Consider the following 23,447-nt stretch of genomic DNA (forward strand, 5'->3'; position numbering starts at 1 on the left):
TAGTCTTGCTTATTTAACTTTTTATATACAATTTTAACTCTGCATAGGTGTAGAAAAAACCCTGTTAATATGTTTATTGGAATCTCATTCAATTTACCAGTTAATTTAGAGAGAATTGATACCTATAGGAATAGGTTGAATATTCTAATTCACTCCCAGGATCTACTTCGATTGCTATTTTAAATGGGGCCTCCTTTTCCATCCTATCTCCTAAATGGTTATTGTTTGTACATGTAAAGAACACTGTATTGATTTCTGAATGTTAATTTTTTTTTACCTCCTTGCCCTTTCTGAATTTTTATTTTTTATTTATTTATTTATTTATTTTTTTGAGACAGAGTCTCACTCTGTCGCTCAGGTTGGAGTGCAGTGGCGTGATCTCGACTCACTGCCACCTCTGCCTCCTGGATTCAAGCGATTCTCCTGCCTCAGCCTCCTGAGTAGCTGAGATTACAGGCACATGCCACCACACCTGGCTAAATTTTGTATTTTTAGTACGGACAGGGTTTCACCATATTGGCCAGGCTAGTCTCGAACTCCTGACCTCGTGATCCACCCACCTTGGCCTCCCAAAGTGCTAGGATTACAGGTGTGAGCCACCATGCCTGGCCCCTTTCTGAATTCTTTTATGGTTTACAGTAAGTTTTCAGTTGTTTTTTTGGGGGAATATACAGTTATATCAGCAAATGGAGATAATTTAACTTCCTCATTTCTAATCCTTTTGTCTTAGACTGATTTTGTGGTGTAATGGTCTTTGTACTGCTGGCCTTGCTGGTCTTTTCCTTCCTGTCTTTTTTCTAAGCCTGAATTGGCAGCCCCCTTGGCCATTCTCTGTGTTACTCAATATACTTTCAACAAATTCCTTTTCACTTAATGTCAGAACCGGTTTTGTGTTACTTTATCTAAGAAGCTCAACTAAAAGTTGATTTTGCACAAATAGTACAAATAGTGCAAATACTGCCCAGTGATGCATTATCAATAGTGATATCTGTTGCCATTTACTGAGGGGCTATTGAGGCAGTATGCCAAGTCATTTGTTTGCATAATATCATTCAATTCCTAGAGAATGTGCCCCTGGTTATAGTATCAAGTTTGAACTCATCATTTTAGCTTCTTCAAAGAGACTGCTTTTTGTGTTAGTAGTAGCTCTAAAATGTAAGGTAATAGCCAGTTTAATATTTGTATACTTTTGTTTGCTTTGACATTATAAAGTCAATTTTTATTAGGCTAACAGTGTTTCAGGTTTTCTTTAACGCAGTGATACCTTATTCCCAAAGCAAATGCTTGAAGCCCAGTATGAAACACATTTTAAAGGGAAGTTGTGAAGGTTAGGTAGATAACCTAGAAGGAAGCTACTTAACCTAGAATATCGTGATGTGTCTGAGCATAGACAAAAAGGACAAATTGTTTGGATGATGCAATACAGACATTTTTGGACACAGATCTTGGTGGCTCTTATCGGTTGAATTGTGTCCTCCAAAAATATATGTTGAGGTTCTACCCCCTATTACCTCAGAAGGTGACCTTATTTGGAAATAAGGTCTTTAGAGTGGTGATCCAGTGAGAAAATCAGTGCAGCCCCTATGACTGGAGTTCTTATAAAAGGAGTAAATTTGAACACAGACAGATATGCACAAGGGAAGACAATGCGAAGACACAGAAGGAATGTCTACAACGAATGTCTAAAGCTACCAGAAGCTAGGAGAGATGTATGGAACAGAATCTTCCTCAGAATCCTCAGAGGGAACCAATCTTGCTGATACCTTGACTTCAGATTCCATGGTCTCCAGAACTGAGACCCAACAAATTTCTGTTATTTAAGTTACCCAGTTTGTGGTACTTTGTTATGGTTGCAGAAACTAAACAGAGCACCCATGTGGCCAATTGGAAAGAGTTTTGGAAGTGGAGTGTCCTACACATTCCAGAATGTATGTTCATTGTAAATAATGTTTTTCTGGCATGCGTGAAGGACCTTGATTAATTATATGCTTGTTATTTATAAAAGATCTCTTCAAACTCAGGAAGTGATCAATTCTTATAATTGTTGAGTTCATCACTTAGAGGTGGAAAAAGCCTATCTTTATGTACAAACTTTTTATGTCCTAAGCCAGAGACAGTAAACTGCCAACTTGTTCATAAGTATTTTGTTTGGCCTACACAGTGTTTCAAAAATAGGGAGAAAAATGTACTTGCCAATATTTAAGGAGCAGATTTCTTATAAACATTTCTGGATGCTGTGGTTTGAATGTCTCCTCCAAAACTCATTTTGAAATTTAATTGCCATTCTAACAGTATTGAGAAGCAGGACCTTTAAGAGGTGATTAGATTATGAGGGCTCTGCCCTCATGAATAGATCAATTGTTATTGTGGGAGTGGGTTAGTTACCCTGGGTGTGAGCTCCTGACAAACAGGATGAATTCAGCCTGATTTGTTCTCTCTGTCTCTAGAGCTCACTTCTGCTTTCTGCCCTTCTGTCATGGTATGGATGACCCTCACCAGATGCTGATGCCACACTCTTGGACTTCCCAGCTGCAGAAGCATTAGCCAAATAAACTTCTGTTCATTGTAAACTACCCAGTCTGTGGTATTCTGTTATAGCAGCACAGAATGGACTTAAACACTGGATTTCTGGTTTTGCTTGAAAAACGAGAAGATTTGCCAGAGAATGGACTTAAACATTGGATTTCTGGTTTTGTTTGAAAAATGACAAGATTTGCATTTCCTCATGACAACAGTTGACTGTTGCTGAAGATCTGCTGCTTCCTTTAGTCAGGCCAAGGGTACTTCTGTCAGTTACACAGCCACCAGGCCCACTTAATGGGCTGAGTCTATAAACCCTGTCCTGCAGCAAAGTAGGGAAACAGTAAGAGCTAGTGTTTGCTCAGCACCACTATGTAGCAGGTGCTTCCTAGACATTTATTCAACAAATATTTATTGAGGGCCTACTAGGTGCCAGACACTGCTCTAGCTACTTGGAATATACCAGGGAATAAAACAAATGACCCATGTAAAACTTACATATTAGTGGTGGATGAAAGACAGAATCAAATAATGATTAGTAAGTAAATGATAAGTAAGTAAATCACATGGTGTATTAGAAGGTGATACGTTCTAAGGGAATTGCAAGTCCTGGGAAGGTCATTTGTGATTTTAAAAGAGGTGGTCAGGGTAGGCCTCCCTGAAAAGATATTTGAGTGGACTCAGGGCAGGAGAGGGAGTTAGCCACATGGACTTACTGAGGAAGAGTGTTTCAGGCAGACAGAAAAACTAAAGGAAAGGTCCAAAGCCAGGAGTTTGTCACTGGTGTTTGAGGAAGGTAAAGAAGCAAGTGTGACTGGAGCAGAGTAAAAAAGGGGAGTGCAAGGAGTAGTGCTTAGAGGGTAAGGGGCTGTGTCAGAACATGGAAGAGCTTGAGAACTGATATGGTTTGGATATTTGTCCCTGCTCAAATCTCATGTTGAGTTGTAATCCCCAGTGCTGGAGGTGGGGCCTGGTGGGACATGCTTGGGTCATGAGAGTGGATCCCTCATGGCTTCGTGCTTTTTTAGTGATAGTTCTCATGAGATCTGGCTGTTTAAAAGTGTGTGGCACCTCTCTCTCTCTCTCTCTTTCTCTCTTGCTCTCTCTTGCTCCTGCTTTCAACATATGACATGTCTGTTCCCCCTTTACCTTCTGCTATGATTGAAAGCTACCCAAGACTTCACCAAAAGCTAGCAGATGCCAACATAATGCTTCCTGTAAAGCCAGCAGAACCACGAGCCAATTAAACCTCTTTTCTTTATAAATTACCCAGTCTCAGGTTTTTCTTTACGGCCATGTAAGAGCAGCCTAAGAGAAGGCCCTAGAAAGGACTCTGGCTTTTACTCTAAATGAAATAGGGAGCCATTAAAGGGTTTTGAGCAGAATAGTGATCTGATCTAACCTAGATCTTAAAATAATCACATAGCTGCTCTGCTGATACCAGACTGTAGGGGGAAGAGGGACAATGAGGGAAACAGGGAGATGTGTTTGGAAGCTTTTTGGAGTGATCAAGAAGTGGCTTGGACCAGAATGGTAGCAGGGGAGGTGTGTTAACTGGTGAATGTTAGGATGTCTTTAAAGGTAGAGTCAATCTCCAGGTGGATTAGATGTGAGGTGTGAAAGAAAGAGGCCAAAGCAAAAACCCAAAGGTTTCAGCTTGAGTAACTGCAAGGATGGTCTTACTATTTGAGATGAATAAGCTGTATGAAGAGTAGATTTCAAGGGGAATATCATCAGTAGTTCTGTTTTGGACAAGTTGACCTTGAGATGTATATTGGCTATCTGAAGGAAACACTGAACTGTTAGATACAAGTTTGGAGTTCCCGGGACATGTCTGGTTGGCAATAAATCTTTCCTCTTCTGATCTATTCTCATAGCTTTAAATAGAATATAATGCCACATAATGCCAATGACTCCCAAATATTTATGGTTATGGTGGATTCTAGGCAGATTGTGGTGATGTGGCCATATTGCCAGCAAAGGGAGGGCAAGGTTTCTAGCGCTGCCTCTTTATCTCCAATTATAGAACAAGCATGGTTTTAGTTCCAGTGCTTGGGTCTCCCTGGATTTAGACATCATTCCTTTGAATTTCTACCCAATATAATGAGGGTCACTATCTTCGCCAGCTTTACTAATTCTTATATCTGATGAGGTGTAGAGACAAATTTGAATCAAGGTCTGAAGTCCTTACCTGGGGCTCTTTCTTCCACGCCAACACGCCAGTCTTTGTGAAGACTATTTTTCAAAGGCTCATTCTTATCTCTTTTCTAGGAATTTTAGTTTATTTCTTTACTTCAGAAATTAATCTTGCACTTCATTTTAGTAGCATGAATATTAGTGCTGAGAAACTTAAATGTTAGGGAGAATCCTTGACCAAGACTTTCAGGCTCTAGATACCAGGTGTGTCTTGCTCTAATTAAGGAAATCTTATCTGCTCCATCTTAGCCCAGTTTAATGTCCCCAGGAATTCCATCTTCAGCAGTCCAAAACTTTTCCCTTTTTCAATTCAGTTCAATTTATACTCTTCTCTGAAAGTGGCTCCAGGTCTGAAGAACTGTGGTCTGGGGGGAAGATAAAAGGCATGCTCAGCTATAACCAGGCCCACATCCCCTAAGTTGCTTGCCCATGAAGTTATGAGCTGGACTTATGCGCCACCCTTTGTCCGGGGACCTTGCGCTGTCCTCCCTCCGGTTCCCACAAAGCAGGGGGCTTCCGGCGCGGTCCCCTCCTCTGTGGGCGGGGCCTACTGCTCCCGCTCCCGCCTCCCTGGCTGCGCGCGGCTGCGGGCTGTGATCACGTGAGCACAAGGGGGAGGGGGAGGGGCCCTGATTTCCGGGCGGCGGAAGGAGACGCGGCCGCGTGAGGACGAGGCTATTTGAAAACACGCTCCGGGAGCCAGAGTCTGAGGCCGGCGGCACACGCTGTCGCCCTGTGGGCTTCTGCTAGCTCACTTTTCCCTTCGGGCTCCCCGCCCCGGCCGCAGTCGGGTCCTCAGGTGAGCGGCCGTCGCCCGTCGGGCCGGGTCCTCCCGGGGCGCGGGACTGAGCGTGGTGGGGCCGTCGCCCCCCGATCCGCGGCCCAAGCGGGCAGGGTCGGCCGTGGATGATGTGCGCTCCCCGGGTCTGGGCCGCGGCGTCCCTTGGAGCTGGGCCTGGGTGTGCGGCCGGCACTGCGGGGGCGAGACCCCCTCGGGCGTTTGTGGAGCTTCAGATGACTGGGCGGGTTCGCCCGGTTTCGGGTCCGAGAGAGTTTTAGGCCGGGGTGTGTGAATCGGGCCCCACTTCCCCGACTCTGGTCCTGGCCGGCGTCCCTTGGAGTAGGAGGAACGATGGTTTCCTAAAACCCATGGTGTGTTCACCTCTGGGATGGATGCAGGACCGAATACGGAGTGGGGATGAGCTGGCGTCTCCTGTTCCGCCCTCTGGTCGCCCAGGCGGGAGAGTTAAGCGAGTGGAAGGGGACCACCAGTTTTCTGGGGTCGCTCCCCCCGGACCATTTGCTTTTTGGGAAGTCTATCGCCTCTGGTTGGCCCCTTAGTGAAGTTTGGAGGAACTCGTGAGTTTAAGGGATTGGGGAGGAAATTATCAAAGGCCGAGTGCAGTACGATCGTTCTCTCTGGTTTTTTTTTTTTTTTGGAAAAGAAGTTGGAAATGAGGAAGGGTAAGAAGGTGGCAGGCAAACTATTAATAGTTGGAATTTAGTTCGATTGAAATCCTAAAAACGATAGGATCTGCCTTTTGTTGGAATTAGGAGAAAAGACCAACAGTAGGAATGTGTGACATTCAGCTTTGAAACTATCGGGGATCGCAAACTTAAGGACTAGTGATGTGAGTTCCTTCTCCGAGACGGGCATTCCTACCTTTTTCTAAAAATTGGCTACTGTAAAAGTGGCTTAGTGGGACTTTTTGATTTGCTGTGTTATGAAAATCTTTGTTATAAGTTAAAGTCAATTACTAGTAGAACTTTGAGAATTCTTCGCATAAAAATGCTTTGTGTCCCGTAATAATATTACTAGGTTTGAAAAGTCAAGGAAGGTCAATCAGCCCTCTTAATTTTCCTAGTAGACAAAGCATTAACGTGACTAATACAAAGCGATAGATAATATGGCATAAAGTTGACAGTAGACTGTCGAAGATTGATCAGGTTGTTAATGGCTGAATAGAACCCACAGGACTGGGGGAGGAAGGGAGTTAATTTTTCTGAATGTCCTGTATTATTTACTTTAGTCTCTGGTACCGGCTAGTCATAAAATTGTAGGAAAAGCTCACAAAGTGTCCTTCCTTAATTAATGAAAACCATTTTTATATTAAAAGAGGCCAGGTGAGTATCGTGGCCTTCTTTTTAGGCCTTATACCCATCCACCCACCCCCAGCTTTTTTTTTCAGACTAAGGTAACTAGGGGTGTGGGTGAGATGAAAATTTGGGAATAGGGACAAATGAAATAAGCCAAACGGTTTTGCCACGAAGACTTCCAGTCTTCGGATTAATTCTGGTATGTTCAAGGTGGTTTTGCAGAGCTCAGTTCTGTGAATGAATCCGTCTTCAACTTCTTGATAAAGGCGTGACTTCCAAACTTTTCTGAGGTGCCTTGTTAAAACGTGTTTAGTACCACCTACCTTGCATGGTTCTGTGCAGATTGTATACTGAGGTACACGATGCATCTAGTACCAGGCTTGGCATGTACTGATCCTGAGACTTGAGGGACACGCACATGTTTATGCTTAGAGCATACATATTTAACCATGTACCAGGCACAGTTCTGAGTGTTTTACAGTTGTGTATGATTATCCCTATTTTGTAGATAGAAATTGGTACAGTGTACAGCTAGAAAGCGTCTGAGTCTGGATAAGAACCTAATCAATTTGGTTGTAGAATTGGTTCTTAACCTGTGGGAAATCCTACCTCATGGCGATCTATAACCCTGTAATTAAGTGAATTTGGATATATTGTCATAGCTGATTAGCTTCTGAATTCCTTGAACTTGAGCTGCTCAGTATTGCACTGGCCATTTTATTAATATTGTAATAATGGAAATTTTCATTTTACCCATTTTTTAAAATAACCTTGTGTGTAGCATTGTCGCTTTTTATGGCCAGGCACAGGATACTTATGATAAACCAGGCGATTAGGGGAAGTTTTATATATTCCAGAGGTACTTAACCCTATTCAAGTGGTGTACAGTGGAACGCAGAGTTCATTGTTCCCGGTTGTGGAAAAGGCTTTAAGAAGAATTTAACTGGTTCCAGGTAGAGGAGGCTATTGTTTTAGATAGAGGTTAGCTTGTGGGAAGATAAAGCTGGAGAGGATGGATGGGGCCACGTTACGAAGGACCTCCTGTGCCCTGCTAAGTTTGGAGTTCCCGGGACATGTCTGGTTGGCAATAAATCTTTCCTCTTCTGATCTATTCTCATAGCTTTAAATAGAATATAATGCCACATAATGCCAATGACTCCCAAATATTTATGGTTATTTATGGTTTTACTGTGTATGAGGAGTGGAACAACTGAGAGCTCTTGAGTCTTGGTCATGAGATCTGTGTTTAGAGAGAGCTCTCTGGTAAAGGGCCGGTGGACTAGAGAGTAGACACTAGATAGTAGCCAAGAGTACCAGTGGGGAAGGTGTTGAATGGTAAAAATAAAGGACTTCTAGAAAGTAGTGGCCTGGAAATAGGTAAGAGACACAGATCAGAAATTTCATGTGTAAGTACAAGGTTTGGAATGTGGTATAGAGGGGGTGGAAGTACAAGATGGCGTGGTGTTATGTCTGAGTTATTTATTATAATAGTGGCTTAGCTGGTCTTTGTTCCTTATCCCCCTATTACATTATATATGTTTTCTATGCTGCTTTTTGTCCTTTTTGGGGACCAAGGGGGAATACTGTTTTCTATTTAGTCTGAACTTTATTCACTTTTGCTATGCTAGGTTTATCCCCTACACCTGATCTTTACCTTGTTTTCCTTGCTCTTGAAAGGCCTATTATTCTCCTTGATGTGTATTTGAATATTACCCATTTTTCAGATGCTCAGCTTAGGTTCGTAAATCTTTTTCTAACCGTTACAGGCTGCATTAAAGAATAACATTGATTTTCCAACTTTGCTTGGTATTGCTAGAGAAGTTCCTCCGAGGCGTTTAGGAAGACCAGGAGCTCACCAGCAGATACATGTCATATCTCTAACAAGTTTGTGCTGCTCTTATACACTCGAACAAAGGAAAAGAAAAAAACACATTTCAGAAGGTTTCCATTTAGCACATAGCTTGACAGAAGGTTCCGTGACCCAAAAAACTTTGCAAAACCGTGGCAAGACTGTTGCCTTGTTACAGTGTTTTATCACTAAACTGAGTTTTTAATAGTTCTTAACAGCATTTTTTAATATTTTGATCTTTCAGCATAATCACTGATTCTTATGATTGAAATAAATGTTACAGTAATATGTGTTGGAAAGTGCCTTTTTTCTTCTTTTATCATTTATTCTTGTCTCTATCCAATGCTTTTAATTAATTCTTTTCATTATAGTAGTCGAGAATGACCAAGAAAAGAAAACGCCAAGATGATTTTCAAAAAGTAAAATTGAAGGTTGGTAAAAAGAAGCCCAAGTTACAAAATGCTACTCCTACAAACTTTAAAACAAAGACTATACATCTGCCTGAGCAACTCAAAGAAGATGGAACACTTCCAACAAACAATAGAAAACTTAACATAAAGGTAAATCGTAAATCTTGTTTTGATGAAATAAGATTTTCTTTGGAATCATGTAGAATGTTATATTTTTGTGAAAATTTATCTAAAGTCTTAAACAGTTTGCCTAGGGTCATAGGGTTTATTGATGTTTGAAGTTTCTCTTTTACCCAAATCTGATCTCTCTTCATATACCTGTGTCTTTCCACGTCCTCCAGAAAGGTTTGCTAAACCAAACCAAATGCACAGTTGTTTCTCGCTGGTATACTTATTTGATGATTTAATTTTTTTTTTTTTTTTGAGACAGTTCTCACTCTTACACCAGGTTGAGCACAATGGGATGCTATCATGGCTCGCTGCAGCCATGACCTCCTGGGCTCGAGTGATCCTCCTGGTTCAACCTGCCAAGTAGCTGGGGCTACAGGCGAGCTCACCATGCCTGGCTAATTTAGTTTTTTGTAGATACAAGGTTGCAATATGTTTCCCAGGCTGATCTCAAACTCTTGGATGCAAGCAATCCTCCAACCAAGGCCTCCTGAGGTGCTGGGATTGTAGGTGTGAGCCATGACGCTTGGCTATATCTGGAAATAATTCTTACATGTTTTTGATGTGTCAGGTTTTTGATGAACAGTTTTCTAGCTGTTTTTTAGCTAAGATACAATCCTGTCATTCATTTTTGAACCTATACAGCACATAACTTATTATAGGTTTGTAGTAAATACTTGAAGTCAATTAAGTTTGAGCAAGTGTTGCTTAAGAATTTAACAGCTTTATGGAGACATAATTTACACATAATTAAAATCACCCATTTAAAGTATACAATTCATTGCTTTTAGTATATTTACAGAGTTATGCTACTGTCACCTTAATCTAATTTTAGAACATTTTTATCACTCCAAGAAGAAAATCTGTACCCATTAGGAATCACTTCTCATTTCTTCCAGCCCTTGGCAATCACTAATCTACTTCTGATATCTATAGATTTGCTTATTCTGGAAAGTGCATATAAATGAAATCATACAATATATGGTCTTTTATTACTGGCCTTTTACTTAGCACAGTGTTTTGGAGGTAACTGCAGGTTGTATGTAACTTGTAGCATATATCAGAACAGTGGTGCATTCCTTTGTATTGTTGAATTGTATTTCATTGCATGATTAGGTCACATTTTGTCGATCACTCTGCAGTTGATGAACATTTAGTTTGTTTCTGGTTTTTGGCTCTTATGAATAATGCTGTTATGAATATTTGTGTATAGGTCTTTGGCAGGATACACATTTTTCTATTTTTGTTTTTTAAGCTATGAAGATTAAATGACACTAAAGAGTTATTTAAAGTTATTTTTTTCAAAGGTTACATAAATTATTCCACAAATAAAATTGTCCAGTAGTATACTCTGAATAAACACAAACACCCTGCGAAAGCCCATTTGAAATAGGCAGAATAAATAGGCCTGTCAAATTGAGAGTATATAAATACGCCTTTCATGATGTTTGGTACATGGTATATTTTCAATAAATGATGGTGTGATTGCTGTCACTTTATATCATAAGAGTGCCTAAGCCTGCGTGTAGGTTAATGTAAAGTGAGAAAATTCCAACTGAAAATTATGCATGTTTTTATTAAGCTGAAAGTATTTTTCTGTTTCTGATCCTAACAAAAGCTAAATAACATTTAAAAAGTACTTATTGAAGCAGTTTCCCCAAGGAGTGTTAGTTTGCTAGTGTAGTGTTAGCATGTTTATTTGAAATTGATATATGTATATAAGTATATATCTAAAATTTGTGTTTTTATTTATAGGATTTGCTGTCACAGATGCATCACTACAATGCTGGGGTTAAACAAAGTGCTCTTCTTGGACTTAAAGACCTTTTGTCTCAATACCCATTTATAATTGATGCACACCTTTCAAACATATTAAGTGAAGTGACTGCTGTGTTTACAGATAAAGATGCTAATGTACGATTAGCAGCAGTTCAACTTCTTCAATTCCTGGCCCCCAAAATACGAGCTGAACAAATTTCTCCATTTTTTCCTTTGGTAAGTGCCCATCTCTCTAGTGCCATGACTCACATTACTGAAGGAATTCAGGAGGACTCTTTAAAAGTTTTGGACATTCTGCTGGAACACTACCCAGCTCTAATTACTGGCCGTAGCAGCATATTGCTTAAGAATTTTGTAGAACTTATTTCTCATCAGCAGCTGTCCAAAGGACTGATAAATAGAGACAGATCCCAGTCCTGGATACTTTCTGTAAATCCTAATCGGAGACTCACTTCTCAGCAATGGAGGCTGAAAGTCTTAGTGAGACTCAGTAAATTCCTTCAGGCCTTGGCAGATGGATCCAGTAGGTTGAGAGAAAGTGAAGGACTTCAGGAACAGAAAGAAAATCCCCATGCCACTAGCAACTCCATTTTTATCAACTGGAAGGAACATGCCAACGACCAGCAACACATCCAGGTTTATGAAAATGGGGGTTCACAGCCAAATGTCAGTTCACAGTTCAGGCTACGGTAAGAAGGATTTCAGTTATGTCCACACAGTTTTCCTGTATTGAATTATAACTGCTGACCATTGATGACTATTGGTGGGAAGACATGCAGTTGTCTTTCATAGTTTTCATATAGTTACTCATGATTTGATTTTATTTACTCATGGAAAAGAGTCATTTGTATGTTAATTTATTAATTTATAGCAAAGCCTTTGAGAAATAAAACTTGATAATATCTATTGGCTTTGTCATCTTAGAATTTCATTTTTCTTACTCGTTTTGATTGATGTAATTTTCAATTCATGGTGCTTCATTTTACTAGTACTTTATCTTTAAGATTTAAATTAGCAATGGATAATAAACATTTTTTAATCACTTAATTTTTTTCTTTCTTACCCTTATTAGGTATCTGGTTGGAGGACTGAGTGGTGTGGATGAAGGCCTATCATCTACTGAAAACCTGAAAGGATTTATTGAGATAATAATTCCTTTGCTAATTGAGTGCTGGGTTGAAGCTGTACCTCCACAACTAGCTACTCCTGTTGGAAATGGTATAGAACGAGAACCTCTACAGGTTATGCAGCAAGTTCTTAATATTATTTCCCTTCTGTGGAAACTCTCTAAACAACAGGATGAAACCCATAAATTGGTGAGAACTAATGATTCTTTATTTTCTTAGTGTTGCCTTTTATCATAAATGGGAAGATTCGAAATCAGCTCATTACTACTAATTGGTTATATATTTTTCTAAAACGTACCTTGGGTTTAACTGTAAACTTGTTTGTTTTGCACAAAACTACAAATTAGTTTTCTGAAGTTACTATCTGTGAATATATGTATATTTTTAAGTGAAATGCATAACTCATGCTTGATTCCGTTAGTTTTTATTGGCTATAATTCACAGTAGTGTTACAGTGTATTGTTTATGGCAGATTGATTGTGTAGGAACATTCTAGTTTCTGAAGGTCTCTTACATGATTTAAAAAGTTGCTTATTAAGTAGTCTCAATTTATTCTACATTGCTAGGTTTAGTAGAGATGGACAAAACTGAAAAGCTCATAAACACTTGAATTGTTTTAAGTGTTGTGCTATAGTGAATGTAGTGCATAGTGTATGCTACGGTTTTTCTGTGCAACCAAGGAGGAACAAACCACGAGATTAAGTTGGTGCTAAATTAATACGATAACACACTTAAAAAGGGTAGCTGCAGAAGCAAGACTTCAAAGCTAGAAGCATCTGGTTCTCAGAATTGCTGTAGGGACTTTTGATAAGGCAGGTGTGAATCCTTGCAGTTTATATAAAACTGAGAAGGTAGTTTTCTTGTTTTTGTTTTATTCTTTTTATTTCAAGTTGAAGTTTAGAATGACTCAGTATGCTGCATAAGATGGGATAAATTAAGTAGTATTTGACAGTCTTGAAAAGCATTATAGAGTTGTAGTAAGGTGTATATTTTAGGAGCATATTCTATTGCTGTTAACCCATCATCTGTAGGGATGTTTTGTGAATTGCTTTTTCAAATAAGATAGCATTTTACTGATTACAGTTTTGAGACTTTGTATTTTATGATTCATTGCATACATTGACAAAAAATTAATCATAGGTCTATACTGTATGATTTTGAGAAAGCAAAGCTTGTTTCTCATATGGCAGTTAATTTGTGATGTAGGCCAGAGACAGTAAGAATGTATATAGCTCCTTAAAGTATATATTGCTTACGGTCTTGATCTATGATCATCTGAAAGGTTCAGATAGAAAATGAAAGTAATGCTAAAGTCCTTAAGATGTCCTATGAAAAAGAAAAAGTAATATTCAACATGGACTTTGAGTGCTAGTTTTTTCTTTTTCTTTTTTTTTTATTTTTGAGACCGAGTTTTACTCTTGTTGCCCAGGCGGGAGTACAGTGGCACGATCTTGGCTCACTGAGACCTCCACCCCCTGGGTTCAAGCAATTCTCCTGCCTTAGCCTCCTGAGTAGCTAGGATTACCGTTGCCCGCCACCATGCCTGGCTAATTTTTTGTATTTTTAGTAGAGATGGGGTTTCACCATGTTGGGCAGGCTGGTTTCGAACTTCTGACCTTAGGTGATCTGCCCACCTTGGCCTTCCAAAGTGTTGGGATTACAGGTGTGAGCCACCGTGCCCGGCCTAGGTTTTTCATTTTTAGAGAGCCGAGAAGTAAAAATTCCAAGCTGCTCTGGTGTTTGGTTACATGTAAGCACTAGTAAACTTTTGTTACTGCTTTGTTAGTAGCATTTGTATTTAGACAGACTAGTAGGACCAAAATACAAAATCTGAAAATTTATTAATTATGCTAGTTTTGGGTCATCTTATCATCTGGATAACACTAACAAAGGATCTAAATACTGCTTTAATTTTATGGATATTTAAAATAGTATGCTTTAAAACTTTTGTGCTATTATAATATGGCTAGGCTTATTAGCAGCTTATTAACATAGAATGGTAAGTTTAAAAGACTACGTAGACTGTTGAAGATCAGAATACTAAATTGAGATACTGTATAAAGCTGAAATAAATAAATTCAGATAGGAATAATACTTAAAAACATCCGTTGGTAGAATTCTCTAATTCACCTTGGTAGATATGTAATAACTTGATAAGAACCATTATCTTTTTTTTTTTTTTTTTTAAAGGAACCATTATCTTAGAGACAGTATAAAAATGTAGATTGTTGGTACAATCTATACAAAACGATAGGTTGTGAGTAACAGTCTGTACAAAATGACATTAAAATGCACGTTCTGGTCTTAAACTTCTAGCCTTAAATGATCCTTGCACCTTGGCTTCCCAAAGTGTTGAGATTACAGGCATGAGCCTCTTTGGCCACAGCCTAATCTTTAGGAGGAACCAAATTTAGCATTCCTTGGCATTAAACTCAAATCACACACCATAAGCTGAATTGTAACCCTCTTCTCTCAGAAACTGTATAGATTTTTCTATTGGTAAATTGGTGTCTCAGTTAGATATAGTCTTAGGACTACTGACTGCTTTTGCATGTTGGCGCTGCAGCTTGATGCATTTAGTTTGCTAGTATTTGCAACACAGTTGAGAAATTTCACTTGTATTCAAGTAGTTTTTTCAAAAAAACTTTTTAGTAATTTGAAGCTTTGATCCTTGTTTTGAAAAGAAGTCTCAAGGTACATTAAGTCTTACATGCAGTGGTTGAATAGTCAGATTCTGTAATAATCAACTGAAGTTGTTTATTTCTGAAATACTGTGGTATCCTTTGTTTTTTTTTTTTTCCTGTTCATATAAACAGCCATTTATTCCAGCACTATTTGTTGAACAGATTGTTCTTTTACATTTGATTACCTTGGCACTATTTTTCTTTTTTTCTTTCTTTTTTTTCTTCTTCCTCTTCTTTCTTTTTTTTTTTTTTTTTTGCATTCCCTTACCTATCTTTTTTATTTTTAAAAAAGTCAAACCTTCAGAAGGAAAACAATAAGCACTTGCCTACCCCCATCTAGACTCAGCAATTTCTGACATTTTTTGCACATGTTGAAATACTGTGTGTATCCTTAATAGTTACCTAGCTATATCCTTGATATAGCTAGATTTTATTTATTTACTTTATGTTTTTTGGAGAGGGAGTCTCGCTCAATCGCCCAGGCTGGAGTGCAGTGGCGCGATCTTAGCTCACTGCAAGCTCCGCTTCCTGGGTTCACGCCTTTCTCCTGCCTCAGCCTCCCAAGTAGCTGGGTGCCCACCACCACGCCCGGCTAATTTTTTTTGTATTTTTAGTAGAGACGGGGTTTCACCGTGTTAGCCAGGATGGTCTCGATCTCCTGACCTTGTGGTCTGCCCGTCTTGGCCTCACAAAGTGCTGGGATTACAGGCACAAGCCACCGTGCCCGGCTGATATAGCTAGTTTTTAAAATGAGAATACAGTTTAACATTAACTTTTTGATTTACTGTGGTTTTTAGTGTACTGTATTAGTAGTGTCAGGGTCAGTATTATGTTATAAAAATTGTCTTAGCTTTGCATTTAATGCTTGGCTTGCTTGCTACTTTTTCTCAATGTGTGTGTCTCATTTCTTTTATCCTTTTCCTATGAGGGTTAGAGTTTGTAACCAAACACTAATGCAGTCTTGCTTTTTAAGGCATTTATTCAAAGCTTTATTGGTTATCAATAAATAATAGCTACTTAATTAAAATTTAAAATTCAATTCCTCAGTAATGCTAGCCACATTTCAAGTGCTCAACAGCTACATGTGGGTAGTGGTTACTATATTGGACAGTGCAGATATAGAACAGTTTGATCATTACAGAAAGGTCTTTTGAATAGTACTATTCTAGACTCTGGGGCTACAGAGATAAACGTGGTTGATAAGGTGCTTGCCCTCATGGTGTTTACCTTCTGGTGGGGTCTGTAGACGGTACACAAATATATAATGTCAGTACTAGGAAGAAAGATGAAAGTAAAATGGGGTATAAAGAGAGCATGGGCAGGAACAGTGAGGGGGAGCTATTTTAGGTAGGTTGTCAAATACTTTCTGAGAATAAGATACTTGAATGTCATTGAAGTGAAGGAGCAAGTCTTGTCAACATCTGTGGGAAGAACATTCAGGCATAGGAAACAGCAAGTACAAAGGCTCTGAGGTGAGAACAGACTTTGCATATTTGAAGAATGGCAGGAAGGCCTGTGCAAATGAGGTACTGGGAGAATGGTAGAAGATGGGGGCGAAGAAGAGTGATAGTGGCCAGATCATGTGGGACTCTGTGGTCGCTGGTAAGGAGTCTGGATTTTAACCTGAGTGTGGCGAAAAGACCATTGGGGGGTTTTGAGCAGAGGAGTAGCATGATCTGCGTTTCATTTATTTAACTTTAATATTGCTGTTTTTACAAAAACAGAACACTAGTGAGCCCCAGGTGCTCACAGTCTAACTCTAGCAACCATCATCTCTTGGATGACCAGTCCTGTCCTACATGTATATATATTCGTTTCCTTTCCCCCTTCCTGTATTATTTTGAAACACGATTTATGTTTTAAAAGATCACCCTGCCTGCTGTGTGGGGAAATTGACTTTTGGAGGATAAGAGGAGAAACAGGGAGACTGGTTAGGAGGCTATTGCAGTAATCCAAATAAAAGATGATGGTGACCTGGTGTCTAATGTTTGAAATGATAAGTAGCTGGATCCAGGTAAAGCCAGCCAGACTGCTGGTATGTATAATGAAGGAAAGAGAAGTCAAGGATGAGACGAGTGTTACATCGCCCAAATGAGAAAGAAGGTCATTTGGCAGGGAGAATTTGGTTTTATTCATGTTCAGTTTTAAGATACTTGTCAGAAGTTGAAGAGGAAATGTCAAGTATACATTTGTATATAGAATCTGGAGCTCAGGTAGAAATGATTCAAGTATTTCTGGGCAAATCCAAACATTTAGAAGTCAGGAAGAAGAGAACCCAGTAAAGATACTAAGGAGGAACAATAATTGAGCTGTAAGGCCGGGCGCAGTGGCTCACACCTGTAATCTCAGCACTTTGGGAGGCCAAGGTAGGCGGATCACTTGAGGTCAGCAATTCGAGACCAGCCAGGTCAACATGGTGAAACCCCAGGTCTACTAAAAACACAAAAATTAGCCGAGCGTAGTGGTGGGCACCTGTAATCCCAGCTACTCAGGAGATTAAGGCATGAGAATCGCTTGAATCTGGGAGGCAGAGGTTGCAGTAACCTGAGATGGTGCCACTGTACTCCAGCCTGGGCGATAGAGCGAGACTTTGTCTCAAAAACAAACAAACAAACAAACAAAAAAAAACCACATTGAGCTGTAGGGTGACCAGCCCTTTTAGCACCTCAAGTCCCACATCTAGGAAACTTCTCAGTCTCTGACAAAATGGAATGGTTGGTTACCCTGGATAAGAGGAAATAAAGAATATTCTAATTTGGAATTAGAAAGACAATGTTTCCATAGGAGGGAAATGATAAATTCGCCAATACTGCTGAAGCATTTTATTTTATTTTATTTTACTTTATTTTATTTTTTTTTGAGATGGAGTCTCGCTTTGTCGCCCAGGCTGGAGTGCAGTGGCCGGATCTCAGCTCACTGCAAGCTCTGCCTCCCGGGTTTACACCATTCTCCCGCCTCAGCCTCCCGAGTAGCTGGGACTACAGGCGCCCGCCACCTCGCCCGGCTAGTTTTTTTTTGTATTTTTTTAGTAGAGACGGGGTTTCACCGTGTTAGCCAGGATGGTCTCGATCTCCTGACCTCGTGATCCACCCGTCTCAGCCTCCCAAAGTGCTGGGATTACAGGCTTGAGCCACCGCGCCCGGCCAAAGCATTTTAAGGAAATGCATTGCTTTGTGAAACTGTTAAATAATGGAATTGCTGGAGAATAGAGTTATGGTGTTGATAGGACGTCATGGAGAAAGACTTTCTTGTATATTTTATAAGCATTGCAATAGTGGTCCAAATTCAGAATTTTAATCTCAGATACTTTCACTTTTTCTCTCTTAAGCAGCAGACAGAATGCAAGTAGAAGTAATTATTAAGCATCAAAAGGATCTATAGATGAAAACTGGGTGCTTTAACAGTTAATTCTGATTTTAAAATTTATTTACATATTATATTACTGGTAGATAGTGAATTATGATGGGACATTTGACAAGTTGTCAATTTTCTTCAAGTTTTATTGGTTATTTTACATTTTTTCTTGTAGATTTTTCTAATCTTTGCTATTTCAATAGGAATCATGGCTTCGAAAGAACTACCTTATTGATTTCAAACACCATTTTATGAGTCGTTTTCCATATGCCTTAAAAGAAATAACCAAGCACAAAAGGAAAGAGCCAAATAAAAGGTATTATGATTCTTTTTCACTATATTACCTTGAAAAGCTGTTTAACCTGAAATTATCGGGAGATAATTAGCCTTAATATGGAACTTTCTAAAGTACTACGTGTTTATGTCTAGATTTTGTGAAAATAAAAGTAGTAGTAAGGCTGATTTTTGGACAAGTCAGTTTGAGCCTTGGGATTAACAGTTTTTTTTTTTTTTTTTAAGTGTGTAAAATTTTTTTTTTTGTGCTAGATGAATGTATCAATTTACATAAATACGAATTTAATAGAAGTCAGGTGTATGGTTTATTTGGGTGAGGCACTGTGTGATTATTGAACCTCTTAAGCAGGAGAACATCTTGATGATCATCTAGTTCTGCTCTCATTTATACATGAGGAACCTGGTAGTGAAACTAATGTTAGTATCCCTAAGGAAGGAGGGCAATTGGAGAAAAATCGGAAATAAAAGGTAATTGATTAGAAGAAGAAGGTTAAACAAAAAAAAAAAGTAAGCCTAGAAATTATTTAAAATGTCTGCCTCAAGTAAGAGCAGATAAATGTGAGAACAAGTTATGTAATGAAATTTGACAAGAAGGTACAAGCTAAAACACTAATACTGTGGTTCCTGTAAATGAGCAAACACTTGCAAGGGATCTTAAAGTCTGTCAAAGGCTCTTAAATATATCAAAGGGAATACACTAGCTAGAGAATCATTGAGGTTTTTTGAGCAGGGTTCAGAGGATATGCTTGGAAGCAATATAGCTATTTCAGGCATAAGAGTTTTTCATTCATTCACTAAATATTTGTTTTGGTTGCTTATTGTGAACAAGGTAGAACAAAGTATTGTGATAGGAACAGATTTTTTAAGCCTTTTACCTTTCTCTCTTGAGCAGTTATATATGTGTGTGTATATGTATACATATATACGTATATATGTATATATGTATGTAGGTGTATATATATACATGTATATATATACATATGTGTGTGTATATATATATATTGGTTTTTTTTTTTTTGGTGAGATAGAGTCTCACTCTGTTTCCCAGGCTGTGGCACCATCTCAGGTTACTTCAACCTCCGCCTCCCGGGTTCAAGTGATCCTGCTGCCTCAGCCTCCCAAGTAGCTGGGATTACAAATATGCACCACCATGCCTGGTTAATTTTTGTATTTTTAGTAGAGACAGGGTTTCATCATATTGACCAGGCTGGTCTTGAACTCCTGACCTCAGGTGATCTGCCCACCTCAGCCTCCCAAAGTGCTGTGATTATAGGCATGAGCCATTGCACCCAGCCTTAAGCAGTTATATTCTAAATCATAAAAGAGTGTGTGTCAGGGTCCAGTCATGAGACAGAAACTGTGACAATGAATTTTTTTTTTTTTTTGAGACAGAGTCTCGCTCTGTCACCCATGCTGGAGTGCAATGATTTTTTAACAAGAGAATTTAATATAAATAATTGTTAACTACGTATACAAAGGAAGTTAGGTATTATGGAGGTACCAACTGCGGGAAGCAGATAGTACCTGTAGAACTGGGAGAACAAAGAAGGGAAGAAGCTTGGAGGAAGGGAGCCAAAACTCTAACCTCTAAGAAGGGGATGCTCCTCAGCAGGTACTGATATCTTGAGCTGAGAGCAAGAATCCCATAGGGCTGGGGTCCAGTACTCTGAAAAGGGGGTGTAGCTGGCTGGTGCTGACGTTTCTGAGAGACATGATGATTCTGGTTCTGTGTCAGTAAAACTACAAACTGGAGTCTGCTATGGCTACTATAACGAACTGCAAATGACCTGAAGAAGAGCTGCTGATTGACACTGGCAGCAATAGAAAACAAAAACAAAACTAGCAAGTAAACAGAAGAGTGTCCCGTCTTCCTCTTACAGCTTTCTAGGCCTATTGTATCACCCCTTTATTGGCAGAGCCTAATAAGCCATCTACAAAGGAAAAAATGTGGGTCCCAGAGTCCCAACCCTAGGGTCACAAAGCAGAGTATAGAGGATGACTTTGAAGCTGAGAAACAGTAGCTCAGTAACTAATATTTACATATGTAAATTTACATATGTAACACAAAGCAGTATAAAAGTATCATTAGCACTATACAAGTAAGTGCTATAGGAATTCATAGGAAGAGACAGATCACTGATGCTAGGATAAACAGAAAAAGCTAAATTGAAGCATAGTATTTCAACTGGGTATGAACGTGGATATGATTTCAGGAGGCGGAAATGCAAGGGATGAGACTATTGTAACTAGAGGAGATAGCATACAAGAAAGCTACAGGATTAGGAAATGGATGGAGAGCATGGATCTGGGTCCAGTCTGATTTCTGCTCTTCCCTGGCCTTGATGGGGAAGCCATTTCTTGACTCAGGAGTTCACCTTCAGATCCTTTTGGCATTGAAGACTTTTGGTTCAGTCAGAACTGTTCTAGGGAGCTTCTGGAGTTGAGGGGACAGAATCAAAGAGACACTTTATTGAGCAAGATGTTAGATTTTTTCCCCCATACAATTTCCTTACCGGAGTTTTTATTCTGGGATTCATAGGTAAGCTTCAGAAAATCCATGAACTCTTGAAGTATTGATGGAGAATTACATGTATGTGTATTTTTTCAGATAAGGCATTCTGTATATAATTTTCATCAAAATGTGATTAAATTGTGGTTTAGATGTTTAGGATTTAGTAGACTTCAGTGTAAATAAATTACTGAAGAATGTATCAGTGTATCATCATTCAAGAAACTTACTGGACTCTTATGTGCAAGGCACTTGTTGTACTAGTTGCTGAGCATTTCATGGTAAAGGAAATAGGTAGAGTTCCAGTTCTCGTGGAGCACGGTCTAATGAAAAAGACATTTATTTTACTTGATTCTTTAATCAGTGACTGACTGTGATAAATAAGTGAAGAAAGAGCTTAGGTTAATACAGGAGTATGTAGTAAGGAGTTGGTCCTGATCTTTCACGAGGGGAGGACCATCTTAGCAAGGTTGCCCTGATGGAAGCGACAGTGTGCTGAGATATAAATGGGAAAAAAAAGGAATTAACTTTATGAGGAGATTGAGATGATGAAATGGAGGGATTTTTTTAACTTTATTTTTTTTTTTTGAGACGGAGTCTCGCTCTGTCCCCCAGGCTGGATCTCAGCTCACTGCAAGCTCCGCCTCCTGGGTTCACGCCATTCTCCTGCCTCAGCCTCCCGAGCAGCTGGGACCACAGGCGCCCGCCACCTCGCCCGGCTAGTTTTTTGTATTTTTTAGTAGAGACGGGGTTTCACCGTGTTAGCCAGGATGGTCTCGATCTCCTGACCTCGTGATCCGCCCGTCTCGGCCTCCCAAAGTGCTGGGATTACAGGCTTGAGCCACCGTGCCCGGCCTAAATGGAGGGATTTTTAGCAAAGATGGATTGCCAGTGTAACCTACTTTTCAAAAGATTCCCCCCCATGATTGATTTTTGGGGAGCCTACAGGCTGCTTTTAAGTAAGTGCATTAAATACTTAGCAAATAGCCTGTGAACAGCACACAAATCAAAGTTAGGGAAGTCAACAGTGGTCTAGACCAACGGTCCCCAACCATTTTGCTAATGAGGGACTGGCTTCATGGAAAACAATGTTTCCACGGACCTGAGGTGGGAGGATTGGTTTTTGGGATGATTCAAGTGCATTACATTTATTGTGTGCTTTATTTCTATTATTATTACATTGTAATATGTAATGAAACAATTATATAATTCACCATAATGTGAATCAGTGGGAGCCCTGAGCTTGTTTCCTGCAACTAGACAGTCCTGTCTGGGGGTGATGGGAGACAGTGATAGATCTTCAGGCGTTAGATTCTTACAAGGAGCATGCAGTCTAGATCCCTTGCATGCACAGTTCGCAATAGGGTTCATGCTCCTATGAGAATCTAATGCCACTACTGATATGACAGGAAGCAGAGCTCAGGCAGTAATGTGAGCAATGGGGAGCGACTGTAAATATAGAACAATCTTAATTCGCCTGCCGCTCCCCTCCTGCTGTGTGGTCTGGTTCCTGACAGGCCATGGACCGGTGCCAGTCTATGGTCTGGGGTTGGGGACCCCTGATCTAGGCCAGTGTTGTTCGCACTTCTTGTTCATGTACCCCCAATGTATTTTTATTTTTTATTTATTTATTTATTTTTTTTTGAGACAGTTTCATTCTTGTCATCCAGGCTGGAGTGCAGTGGCACGATCTCGGCTCACTGCAACCTGTGCCTCCCGGGTTCAAGCAATTCTTCTGCCTCAGCCTCCCAAGTAGCAGGGATTATAGGCATGTGCCACCACACCCAGCTAATTTTTTGTGTCTAGTAGAGACAGGGTTTCACCATCTTAGTCAGGCTGGTTTCCAACTCCTGACCTCAGGCGAGCCACCGTGCCCAGCCTGTATTTTTAACCTGATACCTGCATTTTTAAATCTCAGGTTGAAATAGAGAGTTAAAAATGATACAATTTATTTTTATTGGGGTAAAATATATATAACATTAACCATTTAAACCACTTTTTAAGTGTACAGTTCAGTGGCATTAAGTACTTTCACATTGTGTGATCATCACCATCTATCTTGAAAAAAGACATTCTTTGCATTTTTCATTGTTTTGACATTTGCACTAATGATACAAAAGCAATGATGGGTAAAACTGTTAGTATCTTAGGATGAATTAAGGCAGTGGCACCAAACTATACTAGTAGACATTGTATTCTTCACCACCATACGCTCACAGTTTAAAAGAAAAACAAGCCAGTTTCACTTAAGAAGGTCCTTAATAAGCAGTAAACATAAGTGATTGTATTAAGTCATGACCCTTGTCCTGGTGCAGTGGCTCACGTCTGTAATCCCAGCACTTTGGGAGGCTGAGGCGGGTGGACCATGAGGTTAGAAGACTGAGACCATCCTGGCTAACACGGTGAAACCCTGTCTCTACCAAAAATACAAAAAATTAGCCAGGTGTAGTGGCAGGCGCC

The 23,447-nt window shown here is 39.7% G+C and overlaps 1 protein-coding gene and 1 pseudogene across 3 annotated transcripts in view; one reads left to right on the plus strand and one right to left on the minus strand.

Moving 5' to 3' along the window:
• LOC104670810 overlaps positions 1-7,233 on the minus strand; it is a 44,825-nt pseudogene extending 37,592 nt beyond the window's left edge. The window contains exons 1-2 of the transcript XR_004053912.1: positions 7,189-7,233; positions 5,472-5,830 (exon numbers count right to left, since the gene is read on the minus strand). The product of XR_004053912.1 is annotated as a deoxynucleotidyltransferase terminal-interacting protein 2-like (transcript). The remainder of the gene's footprint in view (positions 1-5,471; positions 5,831-7,188) is intronic.
• TEX10 (testis expressed 10) overlaps positions 5,312-23,447 on the plus strand; it is a 52,248-nt gene continuing 34,112 nt past the window's right edge. The window contains exons 1-5 of one of the 2 annotated variants that reach the window (XM_030919264.1): positions 5,312-5,515; positions 9,034-9,222; positions 10,996-11,708; positions 12,092-12,335; positions 18,388-18,500. In XM_030919264.1, coding sequence (XP_030775124.1) covers positions 9,043-9,222; positions 10,996-11,708; positions 12,092-12,335; positions 18,388-18,500 — 1,250 coding nt within the window. In that variant the 5' untranslated portion in view covers positions 5,312-5,515; positions 9,034-9,042. The remainder of the gene's footprint in view (positions 5,516-9,033; positions 9,223-10,995; positions 11,709-12,091; positions 12,336-18,387; positions 18,501-23,447) is intronic. The other variant, XM_030919265.1, reaches the window with a different exon arrangement.

The sequence above is a fragment of the Rhinopithecus roxellana genome, chromosome 16, assembly GCF_007565055.1.
Source record: "Rhinopithecus roxellana isolate Shanxi Qingling chromosome 16, ASM756505v1, whole genome shotgun sequence".
Lineage (NCBI taxonomy): Eukaryota > Metazoa > Chordata > Mammalia > Primates > Cercopithecidae > Rhinopithecus > Rhinopithecus roxellana.